Source organism: Syngnathus acus, chromosome 11 (genome assembly GCF_901709675.1).
Source record: "Syngnathus acus chromosome 11, fSynAcu1.2, whole genome shotgun sequence".
Taxonomy (NCBI): Eukaryota; Metazoa; Chordata; class Actinopteri; order Syngnathiformes; family Syngnathidae; genus Syngnathus; species Syngnathus acus.
Genome location: NC_051096.1, coordinates 8,269,007 through 8,283,480, shown reverse-complemented (window position 1 = coordinate 8,283,480; position 14,474 = coordinate 8,269,007). Strand labels below are relative to the sequence as shown.

General features: G+C 45.1%; 3 protein-coding genes across 5 annotated transcripts; 1 reads left to right on the top strand and 2 right to left on the bottom strand.

The window, feature by feature from the left end:
- The first annotated feature begins 3,569 nt into the window (after positions 1-3,569).
- On the top strand, positions 3,570-4,648 carry si:ch211-81a5.8 (uncharacterized protein LOC560648 homolog). The gene is given in 2 exon segments (XM_037263425.1): positions 3,570-3,806; positions 4,136-4,648. Coding segments are annotated over 2 exon segments (525 nt in total). The 5' UTR covers positions 3,570-3,588; the 3' UTR covers positions 4,443-4,648.
- Positions 4,505-6,927, bottom strand: dnajc8 (DnaJ (Hsp40) homolog, subfamily C, member 8). The gene is made up of 9 exons (XM_037263423.1): positions 6,811-6,927; positions 6,301-6,402; positions 6,167-6,223; positions 6,019-6,085; positions 5,802-5,896; positions 5,331-5,402; positions 5,163-5,254; positions 5,022-5,097; positions 4,505-4,932 (listed from the first exon to the last, which is right to left on the bottom strand). The coding sequence occupies exons 1-9, from the start codon at positions 6,877-6,879 to the stop codon at positions 4,813-4,815; spliced, it is 750 nt and encodes a 249-aa protein (XP_037119318.1). The 5' UTR covers positions 6,880-6,927; the 3' UTR covers positions 4,505-4,812.
- Positions 6,928-7,158: 231 nt separating this feature from the next.
- Positions 7,159-14,465, bottom strand: LOC119129984 (heterogeneous nuclear ribonucleoprotein R-like). 3 transcript variants are annotated; one of them, XM_037263421.1, is made up of 16 exons: positions 13,897-14,465; positions 13,035-13,195; positions 12,849-12,967; positions 12,651-12,758; positions 12,444-12,557; positions 12,100-12,276; positions 11,789-11,924; positions 11,479-11,684; positions 11,230-11,379; positions 11,042-11,163; positions 10,400-10,941; positions 8,503-8,565; positions 7,945-8,083; positions 7,769-7,816; positions 7,603-7,660; positions 7,159-7,485 (listed from the first exon to the last, which is right to left on the bottom strand). In XM_037263421.1, the coding sequence occupies exons 2-12, from the start codon at positions 13,189-13,191 to the stop codon at positions 8,534-8,536; spliced, it is 1,863 nt and encodes a 620-aa protein (XP_037119316.1). In that variant the 5' UTR covers positions 13,192-13,195; positions 13,897-14,465; the 3' UTR covers positions 7,159-7,485; positions 7,603-7,660; positions 7,769-7,816; positions 7,945-8,083; positions 8,503-8,533. The 3 variants fall into 3 exon arrangements, with proteins under 3 accessions (XP_037119316.1, XP_037119317.1, XP_037119315.1); XM_037263422.1 differs by lacking the exon at positions 7,603-7,660; XM_037263420.1 differs by lacking the exons at positions 7,159-7,485; positions 7,603-7,660; positions 7,769-7,816; positions 7,945-8,083; positions 8,503-8,565 and having other exon boundaries at positions 9,304-10,941.
- Positions 14,466-14,474: the final 9 nt, after the last annotated feature.

Sequence of the window (14,474 nt, the reverse complement as noted above, 5' to 3'; positions counted from 1 at the left end):
TCAACATGATTTTATTTTGGACTATAATATTTGAAAATGATGGTGAACTTAATTTGTTCTTTTCAGCATTGATTGAGCAGAAAACATTAAACTTTTTCTTTTTTAAAACACATTACGTTCTGATATTTTAATTTATGACTAGGGCTTTACGAATATATTTTCAAAAGTAGTCAACATTATTCGCTGGTAAACTGCAAAATCGGCTGTTCCTATAGTGTTGGCTCGTGAGTGAACGATTCGTTCAAAAGAACGAATTTCTTTTCAGTTCATATGACTTCAACCAGTAGTAATGTGCATTGAAGCTGGTGCCACCTCGCCGTAAAACAAAACGACGAAGAAAATGACGTCACTTCCCGTTCACGAACGAGTCGTGGGTTAGGGTTAGAGCTAGGGTTAGAGCTAGGGCAGGGGTGTCGACCTCCAGTTCTCGAGGGGCCGCGTTCCAATATGTTTTCCAAGTTACCCTCGTTAAACACACCTGCGTGAAAAGTTTTAGCTCCTTTCACGTTCTGCAGGAGCTAAAACTTTTCACGCAGGTGCACTTAACGAGGGTCACTTGGAAAACATATTGGAACGTGGCCCCGAGGACCAGAGCTTGACACCTGTGACCTTTGACCATGATATTTCCCTAATAAAGTGGCCTGTTATTAGGTACACTTGAAAATGGCGGTGTACCTAATGGAGTGTCTGTGTGATTCCCTCGTTAAGTGCACCTGCGTGAAAACTTTTAGCTCTTGCTGACCGTGAAAATGACCAAAATCTTTTCACGCAGGTGCACTTAACGAGGGTCACTTGGAAAACATATTGGAACGCAGCCCTGAGGCCTAGAGCTTGACACCTGTGACCTTTGACCATGATATTTCCCTAATAAAGTGGCCTGTTATTAGTTACACTTGAAAATGGCGGTGTACCTAATGGAGTGTCCGTGTGATTCGCTCGTTAAGTGCACCTGCGTGAAAACTTTTAGCTCCTGCAGAACGCGAAAGGAGCTAAAACTTTTCACGCAGGTGCGCTTAACGAGGGTCACTTGGAAAACATGTTGGACCGCGGCCCTGGGGACTAGAGCTTGACACCTGTGACCTTTGACCATGATATTTCCCTAATAAAGTGGCCTGTTATTAGTTACACTTGAAAATGGCGGTGTACCTAATGGAGTGTCCGTGTGATTTGCTCGTTAAGTGCACCTGCGTGAAAAGTTGTAGCTCCTGCAGAACGCGAAAGGAGCTAAAACTTTTCACGCAGGTGTGTTTAACGAGGGTAACTCATATTGGACATACATATTGGAATGCGGCCCCTCGAGGACTGGAGGTTGACACCCCTGAGCTAGGGTTAGGGTTAGAGCTAGAGCTGGAGATAGGGTTAGAGCTAGGGTTAGGGTTAGAGCTATTGTTGGGGTTAGAGCTGGAGCTAGGGTTAGGGTTAGAGCTAGGGTTGGGGTTAGAGCTGGAGCTAGGGTTAGAGCTAGGGTTAGAGCTAGAGCTAGGGTTAGGGTTAGAGCTAGGGTTAGAGCTGGAGCTAGGGTTAGGGTTAGAGCTAGGGTTAGGGTTAGAGCTGGAGCTAGGGTTAGGGTTAGGGTTAGGGTTAGGGTTAGGGTTAGGGTTAGGGTTAGGGTTAGAGCTAGGGTTAGAGCTAGAGCTAGGGTTAGGGTTAGGGTTAGAGCTGGAGCTAGGGTTAGGGTTAGAGCTAGGGTTAGAGCTAGGGTTAGAGCTAGAGCTAGGGTTAGGGTTAGAGCTAGGGTTAGAGCTAGGGTTAGAGCTAGAGCTAGGGTTAGGGTTAGAGCTAGGGTTAGAGCTAGGGTTAGAGCTGGAGCTAGGGTTAGGGTTAGAGCTACGGTTAGAGCTGGAGCTAGGGTTAGGGTTAGAGCTAGGGTTAGGGTTAGAGCTGGAGCTAGGGTTAGGGTTAGGGTTAGGGTTAGGGTTAGGGTTAGAGCTAGGGTTAGAGCTAGAGCTAGGGTTAGGGTTAGGGTTAGGGTTAGAGCTGGAGCTAGGGTTAGGGTTAGAGCTAGGGTTAGAGCTAGGGTTAGAGCTAGAGCTAGGGTTAGGGTTAGAGCTAGGGTTAGAGCTAGGGTTAGAGCTAGAGCTAGGGTTAGGGTTAGAGCTAGGGTTAGAGCTAGGGTTAGAGCTGGAGCTAGGGTTAGGGTTAGAGCTAGGGTTAGAGCTGGAGCTAGGGTTAGGGTTAGAGCTAGGGTTAGGGTTAGAGCTGGAGCTAGGGTTAGGGTTAGGGTTAGGGTTAGGGTTAGGGTTAGAGCTAGGGTTAGAGCTAGAGCTAGGGTTAGGGTTAGAGCTAGGGTTAGAGCTGGAGTTAGGGTTAGGGTTAGAGCTAGGGTTAGGGTTAGAGCTAGAGCTGGAGATAGGGTTAGGGTTAGAGCTAGGGTTAGGGTTAGAGCTAGGGTTGGGGTTAGGGTTCGGTCCAGCTCTAACCCTCACCCTAGCTCTAACCCTAACCCTAGCTCCAGCTCTAACTCTAACCCTAACCCTAGCTCTAACACTAGCTCTAACCCTAACCCAGCTCTAGCTCTAACCCTAACCCTAGCTCTAACCCTAACCCTAGCTCCAGCTCTAACCCTAGCTCTAACCCTAACCCTAACCCTAGCTCTAGCTCTAACCCTAGCTCTAACCCTAACCCTAGCTCCAGCTCTAACCCTAGCTCTAACCCTAACCCTAGCTCCAGCTCTAACCCCAACCCTGGCTCTAACGCTAGCTCTAACCCTATCTCCAGCTCTAACCCTAACCCTAACCCTAGCTTTAACCCTAACTCTAGCACTAGCTCCAACCCTAACCCTAGCTCTAACCCTAATCCCAACCCTAACCCTACTCGTAGCTCTAACCCTAGCTCTAAATTTAGCTCTAGCGCTAACCCTAACCCTAACCCTAGCTCTAACCCTAATCCAAACCCTAGCTCTAACATTAACCCTAGCTCCAGCTCTAACCCTAGCTCTAACCCTAGCTCTAAACCTAAACTTTAGGGAGGTGTATGGTCATATGGGGCAGCACACGAGCAACTGTGTTGCAAATTTTCTATGATAAAATTTTTAGGCTCCACAGAGATTCGAACCCGTGTCGCTGTGGTGAGAGCCCAGAGCACTAACCACTACACTATGGAAGCCTCGCTCACAACTCATGGAATAAATATGGTTTTATGGAATAGCTCACGAGCGAATAGTCCAACCTTTTTTGCGGTTAGGGTTAGGGTTAGTACCATCTAGTGTCTAGGTGACGTAGGTACACCTGGAAATGGCCGTGTACCTAATGGAGTGTCCAAGTGTGGGTGAGGGTTAGGGCTCGGGTTAGAGCCCATTCAAGTAAGCTTCTCCATCTGCTGGAAGTTCTGATATCCGTGATATCTGCTTGGACAGGTGTGGCCCTTTCAAGTAAGCGTCTCCATCTGCTGGATTTCAGCAGCAAAAAAGCAGGTGTTGGAATCTTCTCGCTTTCATTGCCTTGCTGTTTAATTGGATGAGCAGGGACGGCGTCATCTGCTAATCCATTTTAAGAAGCACTGAGGCCATTGGTCAAATCTTTAAAAGGGGACTCATACAGAGTACACAAACACACACACACATTCTGGAAGCCAATCGATCAAGTTGAAATGGATTCCATCTTGTCGTTGGGTGCTCCTCTCAAGCAATTCACCAGCACATGTATTCCTGGAAAGAGCAGCTCCCCCATAAAAGGGACCCAGGGCCGTAGAAGCAGCTTCACGCGCCGGAGGAGCATCAGCAGACGAAGAAGTCTGCCCTGTGGAGGCCAGAAAGGCCCAGACTCACACTGGCTAAGAGTGTACCAGGCTGAAATGAAGAGAGAGAGGTAAAGTTCCCCATTTGTTTTATGCATCAGATCGAAAGAGGCCTATTGTCATTTAGGGGAGATCTATATATGCGTGTGTGAATTATTGGGGACAACCATCATCATGCCATAGCATCAAGCACAAGGGGCAGCATTCTTGCATGGTTTGACGCCATTGATATGGTGTTGCTGTTAGCCAACTGCATGTGCTCAGCCTCCTCGAGTTGCAGTTTCAACTGGCTTTAGGTTATTTATACGAGTGCGGAAACATTTGGCCAGACGCTTGTGGCTTAACCAGGACTTTGCTCAGTCAGAAGAATAAGCCGCTTGGCCATATGTTTGTCCCAAAGGAAACGACAGCAGGCCGTGCTGGCCAAGAAGAATGCTGAGCGCTGTGTCAGGAAAACTCACTTCAGGAGCCATCACTGCTTGCCAAGGGTGTGTTGGCATTGTTCTTTTTAAGATCAATCCTTTATTGCTAATCATTTTTCCTACATGCAGAAAACAACCACAAGCAGAAAAGCAGCATCAAAAAAGGAGGAGTCTCTCTTTGGAGCTTTCCAGGGCCTCAGTCTGGATGGTGTGATGGGTGGCGTGAATGCGTCCGCTGCCGCCGCGACTAATGCAGCAGGGGGAGACCAGTGCAGCGTCATGTGAACCACCGACAAGCACTTTTAATGACACCACCAGTCAAAGAAGAGGACGAAAGGTTCCACTTATCTGGCTTACTGTCCTTTATTTCAAGACAAATGCCAAAATAACTGCAACTAGATGACATTTAATGCAGCGTCGGAAGTAGCTGCCGAAATGGACATATACAGTTACAGATGGGCATAAAAGGGAACTTTTATTTTCTGAATATAAAAAAAAAATTCCAAGATATGGACGATGCATTATTTACTTACATGAGGTGATAGGATCCAAGAAAATGTCTGAGAACAAAAAAAAAAAAAACTGCTGGGGCATATAAAGGAGGGAACGGTATGGAAAACAGCAGATTTGAAGTTAATGAAGTCCTGGTTGTCAGTCACTCCCTCTGCTCCATCTTTACTTTGGGTGGCTTGAGGAAGGACCTGTTCTTCTTTTCTTTGCTCTTGCCTTTTGCCTGGAACGTCCTCCAACTGTCCACACGGCCATCTCTCGTTTCCTGTGGAGTGTTTTGACACCATGACCAGAATGCTAAAAAAAAAACAACTCCAAAGCAACAAAAATAGCACGATCAAAGAGTAAATTGACCTCAAAATTTTTCTGCCATTCCCTGTCTCGTTTTGCTTTTTCCGCTGCTTCAATTTCTTCCTCTCGCGCCCTTTTCCTGCAGAAGAGAACACGTGAACATCCCAATTATTTTTTTCTTTTTTCTTTCTGGCTTGTGCTGACCTTTCATGCATGTCCTTGGCTTCTCTTTCTTTTCTTTTGATAGCAAGCTCAGCAAAGAGTTTCATGGTCTGCTTATACACTGCTTGCTTGAACTGGTGGAGGAAAGAGTAAATCACTTATGGACTGCCACATACAACCAGCGTTGATTTGAACATAGCACACACTTACTAGTTCCGGGTCATCCTCTTCTACTATCTGAGCTTTCCCTTCCTTTTTTAACTGTTTCTTTTTCTCTTTTACCTGTAATGAGTGTGTAAAAAAAAAAAAAAACAATCATCAGGACACGTTTAGGCGCATCAGAAGTAGGTCGGCACATTCAAACCGACATTGCAAAGTAGTCAAATTCAATTTTCAAATTGCAAAACAAAACCCGTCTGCTTCATTCAGGTCAGTTGCTAAGCTTCATTTTCTTACTGTGTGTGTAGTTTCTAACTGATCTCATGAATAATCTTGTCAATAAAAGTTTAAGATATTAAATAGGTCGTATGTGATGTTTGAGTTGATAACAAATCTTTGTCACTTAACATTGTAAATAAAAGACATGAAATGAGTCTTGTATAACGTTTGAGTTGAGAATAAATGTGTCACTTAACATTGACCTCCCTGAAATAGTTGCCATTCATATTGATGCGCACTCACCATGTGCTCCACATATTCCCTTCCTGCCTGAATGACATCTAAAGCCCTCTTCTTCTGCTCTGGATCCTGAAGAAGTTTGTATGCCTTGTCCACAGCTCGAAGAAACACAAAACACAAGTTAGTGTCATTGACCAACCGACACTATCAGGTACGTGCAACCCAAAACACATGAGATGAAATGGTTTTGGGAAGGAAAAACACTTCAAAGCGTGCATACCTTCAAACGCTTGCTGTGCTCGGTCGACATCATCCTGATTTTTATCCGGGTGGACTAGAATGGATAACTGGAGTGAGAAAGGGAGTCCCAGTTAGGAAGAATGGACGAAATAGTACAATCAAATCTAACCCTTCAGTGTTTTGCTTACCGCTCGGAATCGTTTCTTTAAGTCAATATCTGTTGCATCTGGATCGATTTGCAGCACCTAAGCATGCAAATTACGACATTGTAAAATACTTTGTGAAGGATCTAAGAAGAAAACAGAACATAGGAAATGTTTACCTCGAATGGGTTGAGATTAAAGTAGGACGAGCCAGGCCTGAGCAGTCGATGTATCTGCTGCTTGGACGTTAACACTGAGTCTCTTTTCTCGATCTGCTTCACCTGCGAGATACATTCAAACGCGTGCTTACATGACTAAGTCGCTCTATATAGAGCCCAAAAATCAGGACAAAACGCCTTTCCTCCCTCCCAAATGTCCCTTATTTCCAACGCTTGAGCAAAGAGTCATCGATCAAACAAGGTTGCTCTGCATCATTCCGTTACAGACTGATTGCACCAGAATGATTACAAAACAGGGCACGATTATTATGTATTCATAAATTGGATTTGAGGTGTTGAAATGTTAAAACGAAAGGCTACTCCATCGTTAGCATTGTTTAGCTTGTCGTTAGCCGAGATTCACGTATGAACGCGCGGCCCTGTGCAGCCACAAAAAGCGGCAAATGCTTCATTTTATCAAGAGAAAGACAACAAAAAAAAAAAAGCTCCAGCCGCCCGGCTTAGCTGTACCTCCGAGTAAAAGTTTTGAAATAGATCATCGGACGGAGCTTGAGAAGACTCGCCACTGCTCGCCGCCATCTTGACATGGACTTACGTTGGCCGTAAAGGGTCACGTGAGCACGTCGCTCACGCCCATACGGGCCACATTTAGCCTTCGCAAAAAGTACACGGAAAATGCATGTCACATCGTATTGCGTGAATTCAATTTCGAAAAAGATGCCATATTATTTCATTTAAAAGGTCATGTAAATGGAAAAAGGTCATGTAAATGGAAACATTATGCCCCATGTATATATCACGCAAACGCGTTGTTTTCATGGCCTACAATTGTTTCCCATTCCTAAAAAAACAAAATACTTTACGACTGCTGCGTGAACATATTTGAGTGATTTTGAATTTTAATAAGTTTGCATTGTATAAAACTTGCCATAGGAAAGGTAGGGTCATAAACCAAAGGTACTAGGCACTTTTGTGAATGCAATGGTTAGCAATATCAGCCCAATTGATTTTAGTTTAAAAAAATTTGTTTTGTCAGTAAGAGCTACACAATACAAGACTGGCTACTTAAGATCTTGCTTGACATTTGTAATCAAATGTATATAAAAAGATGACAGCACTTTGCAGAAGTGGCGCTCCTGATTATCGCTGGCGACCGCTTGAGGGTAAACACCGGCTCCAGCCAGCCTGGGAGTATACATAATGAAGACAAGCAGTGGAAAAAAATGGGAATTTTCTATGTTCAGAAAAGATTACATTCACTGTAACACAAAGCCACATCACTCGCCATAGAATTTTTCTTACCGATGCAGTCATTTAGTGGCATATATACATCATCATGAAGTATGATACTTTGTGGAGTCTATATTACACGGAGGCTGGGGGGGGTATATGCATCAGCACATTTAATATTTGTATTGATTCATTAACGTCTCATTCTGTGTTGAAAGTTAATTTCAGCACATCTTACCCATTAGTCCCTTCAGTTTGTTCAAACTCCTCAACGTGGTCCTATTGCCTGGTGACAAAGGCACAGAAACAAAGACAATTCGGATGCATAAAGAATATGATTTCAAAAACAGAATCCTTATGAACACAATATGTCAAGATGCGCGCCAACTCGGGCTCCATCCACTGCAAGCTTACCTGTGCGGTTTAACTTGCACAGCCCACTTGTGCCACCTTGTGGCCTTCTAGAGTAAAATCACAGATGTGCGTCCAAATCCATTGTTTCAACGGGAGTCCATTTGAGCCACAATGTCATCGCGAATCCCAAGTGAGAAAACTAAGCAAATGCAAAAAGAGCGTATTCAGTTCACATTTAGTTGATAAAATCATGACATACCCGGAAGTAAATGCAGCATCACATGAAAGAATGCTGAAGCGGTGCTGAAGTAACAGCTCCCTTAGCGGCAAAAGACAGGAAGCGCACCTCACCCCAGCCCACCCCAGCCCACCTCGTAAGTGTGTCAGTCGCGCAGCAAGGCCCTTCCTTATTCGTAGGTACTTACCATCAACTGGAGATGGACATTAGCAAGACAATGGTTTGAAGCTTTTCATTGGTTAGCAAAAGAATCAATTAAGCAGTCACAATACAAGGCCCAGAAAGTGAAAGGCAGCAGTAAGGAAAAGGGGGAAGAAAACAAGCATAATGATGGCCAGTCATCACAATCAGGTACAGGAGGGGAGACTAGGAGAGCTCACCCTTGAGTACCGTTCAGGTGAGTTCTTCACTCTAGCGGCGGCGCTCTCTCAATGCTCCTCCACCTGGGCAGGTTGGAATAAGAGGACAGTCACGTAAAACAAAAGACATGATGGACAACCACAGTCACGAAAAGGCAAACAAGTGCACTGTTTATAAGGGAGCTGTCAATTTCAACCCTTTGGAGTGGTCATTTCCTTGGAGTCTTCAAAGGGAGCGGAGGATTTGAAGGTTCAATCAATATGGATCACAAAGGTTTTAATGCATGAATGGGGTGAAAATTATCAACACGCGCATTTGCCCCGTACCATTGTGTGGACAGATAGATGTACAGATCTTAGGGGGCGGGGGTGGCGTGAGCTCTATGAGAAAGATTTCTCTGCAGATGATTATAGAAGTTTGCATTTCACAGCGAGCGTCACTAAAGTCCCCTTCAAAGGCACATGCTGCTGCTTGATTAGTTTGCACATGTACCTGGGCAAAATTTGGCCTTTTCTGATTCCATTTGGACTGTCCCTATGGCAAGGCGGTATTGGAAGAAGCATGTCAATCATCCACTGTACATCCATGCACACAAGAGACTTGGAGCGTTTGCTACTGCTGTGACAATAAGAATTGTGAGCACAGTAATAAAGGCTTGCTTTAATAATTGCATCCAAACACAAGTGTCCGGGCGCGCGTACCAATTGCAGCCTTCTGATTCTCCTTGAGGCAAACCAATTTGAAGATCTTCTTCCCAATGTGAGAATTGAACTTGTGCGGCTGAATGGAAAAAGACTGAATTTGAGAATTTGACAATTGACTGATTGATTCTCAGCTGAGTTTTATTGAAACGGAACAAACGTAGAGGTTATAAATACAAGTAACATCAGAGAACAAATTGCTATGGGTCGGCTCTTATGGTAAGCCAAACCAAATTCTAGTTGGGCAATTTGAAAGAAAACAGGAAATGATGGTATCGGTTTAAAAAAGAAATCATCACAATTTGACGCTCTCTAGAAATGCTAAGCATACACTTACAAAAATGTCGATTTCCTCCTTTGTGGATTCTTTTCTCCACCTTTGCAAAAAACAAAAAATGAAGTCTGAAGCTCTAACCAGAAGCATTTATATACAAGCAAGTCCCTAAGCAACTATGATGCTTCAAATACATCAGGCACGTATGCGGCAGACACAGCGGACAACCTCGCATTGCACCTGCTACCGTCACTTTTTTTTATTTATTTTTTTATTATCTACACACTCCGTTCTAGCCCGAAGGCGCAAGAGATTTTGTCGCTACAACTGCCGTCCGTCCGTCCGTCCGTCCGTCCGTCCGTGTGTAGTGTCGTAAATTCACTTGGTTCAAATGGAAGGATATTCTTACGGCTGTGTCATGCCACTTGCGTGCCTAGCGTATTTTTGCCACAAGAAGCACAAATAAAGGGAGTACAAGAGGGGGAGGGACACGGACACAAATGTCCTGCAAGCCAATGTCTTTTTTTTTTTTGTTTTTTTCTTTGTTTTCTCAAACTACTCACAATGAATGTCCACTTTGGGTAATGTTCAGTTAGCTTTTAGGTCATCAGGAAAAAAAAAGTAACAATATACATGGCTTAATGTTGTTTTTTGTTGTTGTAATTATTCACTGCAACTTAAATTTCACTCATTCTGCAGCCTTTCCAAGTACCTGTAATTCATAATAATTTCAAGCCAATTCTGGAGGCTTTTCCTCCTTGAACGACAAACAGATTTGTAACTAACGAATAAAAAGTCAATCAATCAACAAATATGGCCAATCAATTTGTTGTTGTTGTTGTTGCCGTCACATAGCCCAAATCTTGTGGTGTCTTTACTTCCACTGCTGCCCATAAGAATCCTGTGAAAACTCCATGGTGTCATTACTGTAACCATAGTTACCGGAATAGTCGGCCCCTTGCTGCAGGGGCTGCTGGGCGATGGGCTGGGACCCCCAGTTCTGCTGGTTGTTGGTCTGGCGGCGCTTGGAGTCAGGCTGGTTGAACACGTCGGCCTTCCTCTTGCCTCCGACGTTCCCCCCGCGATTGCCGCGGGCCCCACGTGGCCCGCGGCCCCTTTGCGGCTGGAACGGGGTCCCCCGCCCTCCTCGGCTGCCCCTCGGCGCTCCCAGGGGCGGCCCTCTCTGGGAGTAGCCCCCCCTGCCTCGGGCGGTGGGCACGCCGCGGGCCCTGGATGGAGGGGCCCCGCCCCTGCTGGGACGGCTGCCGCGCCCCCTGCTGCTGTATACATCCTCATAGCCGCCGTAGTAAGGGTCTTCGTAGCCACCGCGGTAGTCGTGATAGTCATAGCCATAGTAGTCATCGTAATACTCTTCATAGCCGTAGTAATCTGATGGATAAGAATAGCCCCCACGGCCGCCACGACCTCTGCCACGCCCTTGGGGTGGCATGCGTGGAGGTGGGTAGTAATAGTAGTCGTCATACCTACAAAGACGCACTATGTTAGCTTTGTTATGGGCGTCAGTCGGCCGGGTCGCCAGACGTCGTCTTGTCTTTCCTCCCCGCCCCTGGCTCGCCGACTCACCCGGTGGTCCTGGAGGTCTGCCGAGCGGCTTGGCGCTCTTTCCTCTTCTTATCTGGGGGTTTGGCCAAGACTATCTCGATTTCGTCGCCGCCGAGCTCCTTCCCGTTCATCTCATCCATAGCCTGTTGAGAATTCAATGAGCTCCTCCCCAAACAAAAACAGGGCAAGGCGTCGAAAGCGCATCTCACCTTCACTGCGGCATCCCTTTCTTCAAAATGAACAAAAGCGTAGTCTTTCAACTTCTTCACTCGCTCCAGCTTTCCAAACTGAGAGAAGGTTTTTTCAAGGAGCTCCTCGGTGACCGCTGTGGCTAGCTTCCTTACAAAGAGCACCTTTACCTGCGCCACACACACACACGCACACACATTGTGTTAGCACAACAACCAAATGATGACTTTCAATTTTAGTTGATAAACACTATCAATGAATGAACTCACCTTGGCCATGACTTCAGGGTCTGGCTCAGCGACAGGGTCAGCCCACTCCACCGTTACTGGATTCCCCCACACTTTGACCTTGCCGCTCATCAGGCGGCGACGGGCCTGCGCAGCAGACTTGTGGTCCTCGTATTCCAGGAAACAGAAGCCTCGGTTCTTCTTCTTATCGTCTGGCTGGTGGTACAGGATCACTTCTTGGAGACCCTCTGAAAGATTCAACCAAATTGATCGGAGCGAAGGCTAAGCCGGTAGCAATATTATATTTCATTCCATTCTTTGTTTGATGCTCATCTGGGACCTAGAGACGGACCTGTAACTTTGCCAAAGTCTTCCAATATACTTTCTCGAGTCTTGCTCTTTGGAATAGAGCCAACAAACAGCCGGTTGTTGGCAACCGATATGCACACTCCCAAGTACTTGCCAGGGCGGATTTCATAGTTATCACACTGGAACACCAAGGAGAGAAAAAAAAAAAAAAAAAAGTCAATAAATAACATTGACAAACATATTCAAAAGCGAATACCTACTGCTATTGCAGGAAGACTAATTGCAAAGTTGCACCTCGGTGCCAAGTGGTTAGACATGTCCCAAAGCGTGCAGATTTGCAAGCTCATTACTTACGAGCTTCACAGCCTTTTGTGCGTCGTCCTTATTGCAGAACGTGATGAAGGCGTAACCTCTATTCTGACCAGAGAGCGGGTCCATCATTAACCTGAGATCCCAGATGGGGCCAGCGGACTCAAAGAGAGGAACCAGCTCATCTTCGTACAAGTCCCTCGGGATCTTGCCCACAAACACCTGACGACGCAAAAACACTCGGGTTTCAATAACAATGGAGCGATTGTTGAATCACTTAAGTCAAAGATTCCCAAAGGTTGTACAAGAATTTGACTGCGGACTGATTGAATTGATCCTTTTTCTATTGTTGTCATACTGATTGGCATCTGTTTTTCGAGTGTATTTACCTCTGTCCCAATCCCCGGTTGTAGTCCATTGAAAACCTTCTCGGGTGGGGGGCCTCCATACTTCCTCTGCCCTGTGGTGACATCCAAAGTGTATCCTGTCTGCTCCAAAAGAGCCTGATGTTGAAGCAAAGAGAAAACATTGACCAAATTGCATACAGTTTTTATTTATATATATATAAAAAAAAGCCCCTAGGGTCAGTGCCATACCTTTATTTTTGTCTCATCTGGCCCTTTGGTGGACTCTTGCACTTTGCTACCTTGCTTCTCTCTCTGTCGGTACGTTTTCATCACGCCGCAAAGGAAAGCGCTTTTATTCTAGGAGGAAAAAGGAGACCATCAATAAAGCACATTGATATGAAAGACATTAGCAGTGGCCATATTAGCATGACATATACCATTCATTACCTGCACGTGAGATAGGTCACTCTCTCTGAACTGCTGCAGCACAGCAAGGGCTCCCTCCTCGCTGAACTCCCGTAGAGCATCGATGGCCCTCTCGTCCAATTCAGCATAAGCTACCAAACCTTTCATTCCAACAGCAAAATGAGTTCCATCACACTTGGAAAATGTAATACCAAGATGGTAGCTCACCTGTCTGAAAGATGTTATCGAGATTTTCCGCAACATTTTGTGAGAGTCCCGCGTTAATGAGTGTCTGGTAGTTCTCTGTGAGTGGTCCTGTGACCTCCATGGGTTCTTCTTCCTCCTTCGGCAGGGCAGAACTACCGTTCACCTCAGCGGCAGCCATTCTCCTAATTCAACGTCAGGCGTATAATTGATCCAAGCACAATTTTGCTGTGATGGAGGCACTTGCTACTTACCAACAACTATAATTGTCAGGTACAAAATAATGTTTTCAAGCCACTGCAAAGCGTTTTCGTACTATAGTTTGAAACACCTAAAACTAAACGTACTTGCAACTACAAGTTACATAGGACAGAATTAGGAGTTTTGTAATCGGTATTTGCCAAAGTACCGCTAGATCTTAAATTGCAGTGGTAGTTCAGCTAAAGGCGAAACATCGTTAATAAATACGTTAATAAGTGCTTAATAGGCATTTAAAAGCAAACAAATAATATTTGTAAATATTGCTTCAAGTACGTCCCATTCGGCATTTCGGTATTGGGTTTCGTTAGCAAGGGAGACTCGCGTCCCGCCCCCTCGCACACAGCTTGCTAGCTAACTACTAAGATGAATAACGCTCAATTCTGATGATATCACAAGACTTGTGGCCACAACATGATACCAGTGGTTTAAAAGGATATCCGCATTGTGTCCAAATGTAAAAAAAAAAACATGCACGTTTGACACCATAGGTTAGCTTCGCTGACGGCGTAGCTACAGGCTAGCTAGCGAAAGATGCAGTAGGAAGGCCGCGCCGTGCAACCATATCTTCAACATCAAACATACACGAGCGGTTAAAGCAGCAAATAAAACAGTTAGCAACACTTACCAGCCTTATTCCGTAAACTAACAAAAGTGCGTTTTGAACAGTAGAACAACTAAAGTCTCCGGTTAGAGGCTAAAACAAATAAGAAGAAAACAGTTTTTGTGTCGAACCCACGAGACTAATTTCCAGACAGCAAGTCTCGTCGTCGGTGAGCGAGAACAACGACATGTGGAACTCTCGCGATACCGGATTGAAAATATAACCTTCGAGGGGCGCGTCTGTTCTCGTCCGCGTTTGCAAAACAACGTTATTAGACAATGATTGTGCTTTCACTGCGTGGTTCTATGACAATTAAAGAGCAAAATACTTAGAAGCTACAACTATGATTCCAAAGAAACATAAGAAACCGTCCCATGCTGTTTCACTTTATTGGTCGGATTTGCATTGAAAATAATGGGGTAGATCAATCACTATTTGATCATTATTGTGATGGCTCAGTCATCATGTTTGAGCTTTCTAATAAACATAAGAAACCGTCCCATGCAGTTTCACTTTATTGGTCGGATTTGCATTGAAAATAATGGGGTAGATCAATCACTATTTGATCATTATTGTGATGGCTCAGTCATCATGTTTGAGCT

Excerpts from the sequence above, each read along its gene's own strand:
- dnajc8 (XM_037263423.1), bottom strand. The coding sequence starts at position 6,879 with ATGGCGGCGAGCAGTGGCGAGTCTTCTCAAGCTCCGTCCGATGATCTA. Across the intron at positions 5,255-5,330 it reads AAGAGGATGACCCGGAACTA|TTCAAGCAAGCAGTGTATAA; the intron begins GTAAGTGTGTGC and ends TTCCTCCACCAG. Across the intron at positions 4,933-5,021 it reads AATGGCAGAAAAATTTTGAG|GAAACGAGAGATGGCCGTGT; the intron begins GTCAATTTACTC and ends AACACTCCACAG.
- LOC119129984 (XM_037263420.1), bottom strand. The coding sequence starts at position 13,191 with ATGGCTGCCGCTGAGGTGAACGGTAGTTCTGCCCTGCCGAAGGAGGAA. Across the intron at positions 12,968-13,034 it reads CGATAACATCTTTCAGACAG|GTTTGGTAGCTTATGCTGAA; the intron begins GTGAGCTACCAT and ends TTGGAATGAAAG. Across the intron at positions 12,277-12,443 it reads AACCGGGGATTGGGACAGAG|GTGTTTGTGGGCAAGATCCC; the intron begins GTAAATACACTC and ends TTGCGTCGTCAG.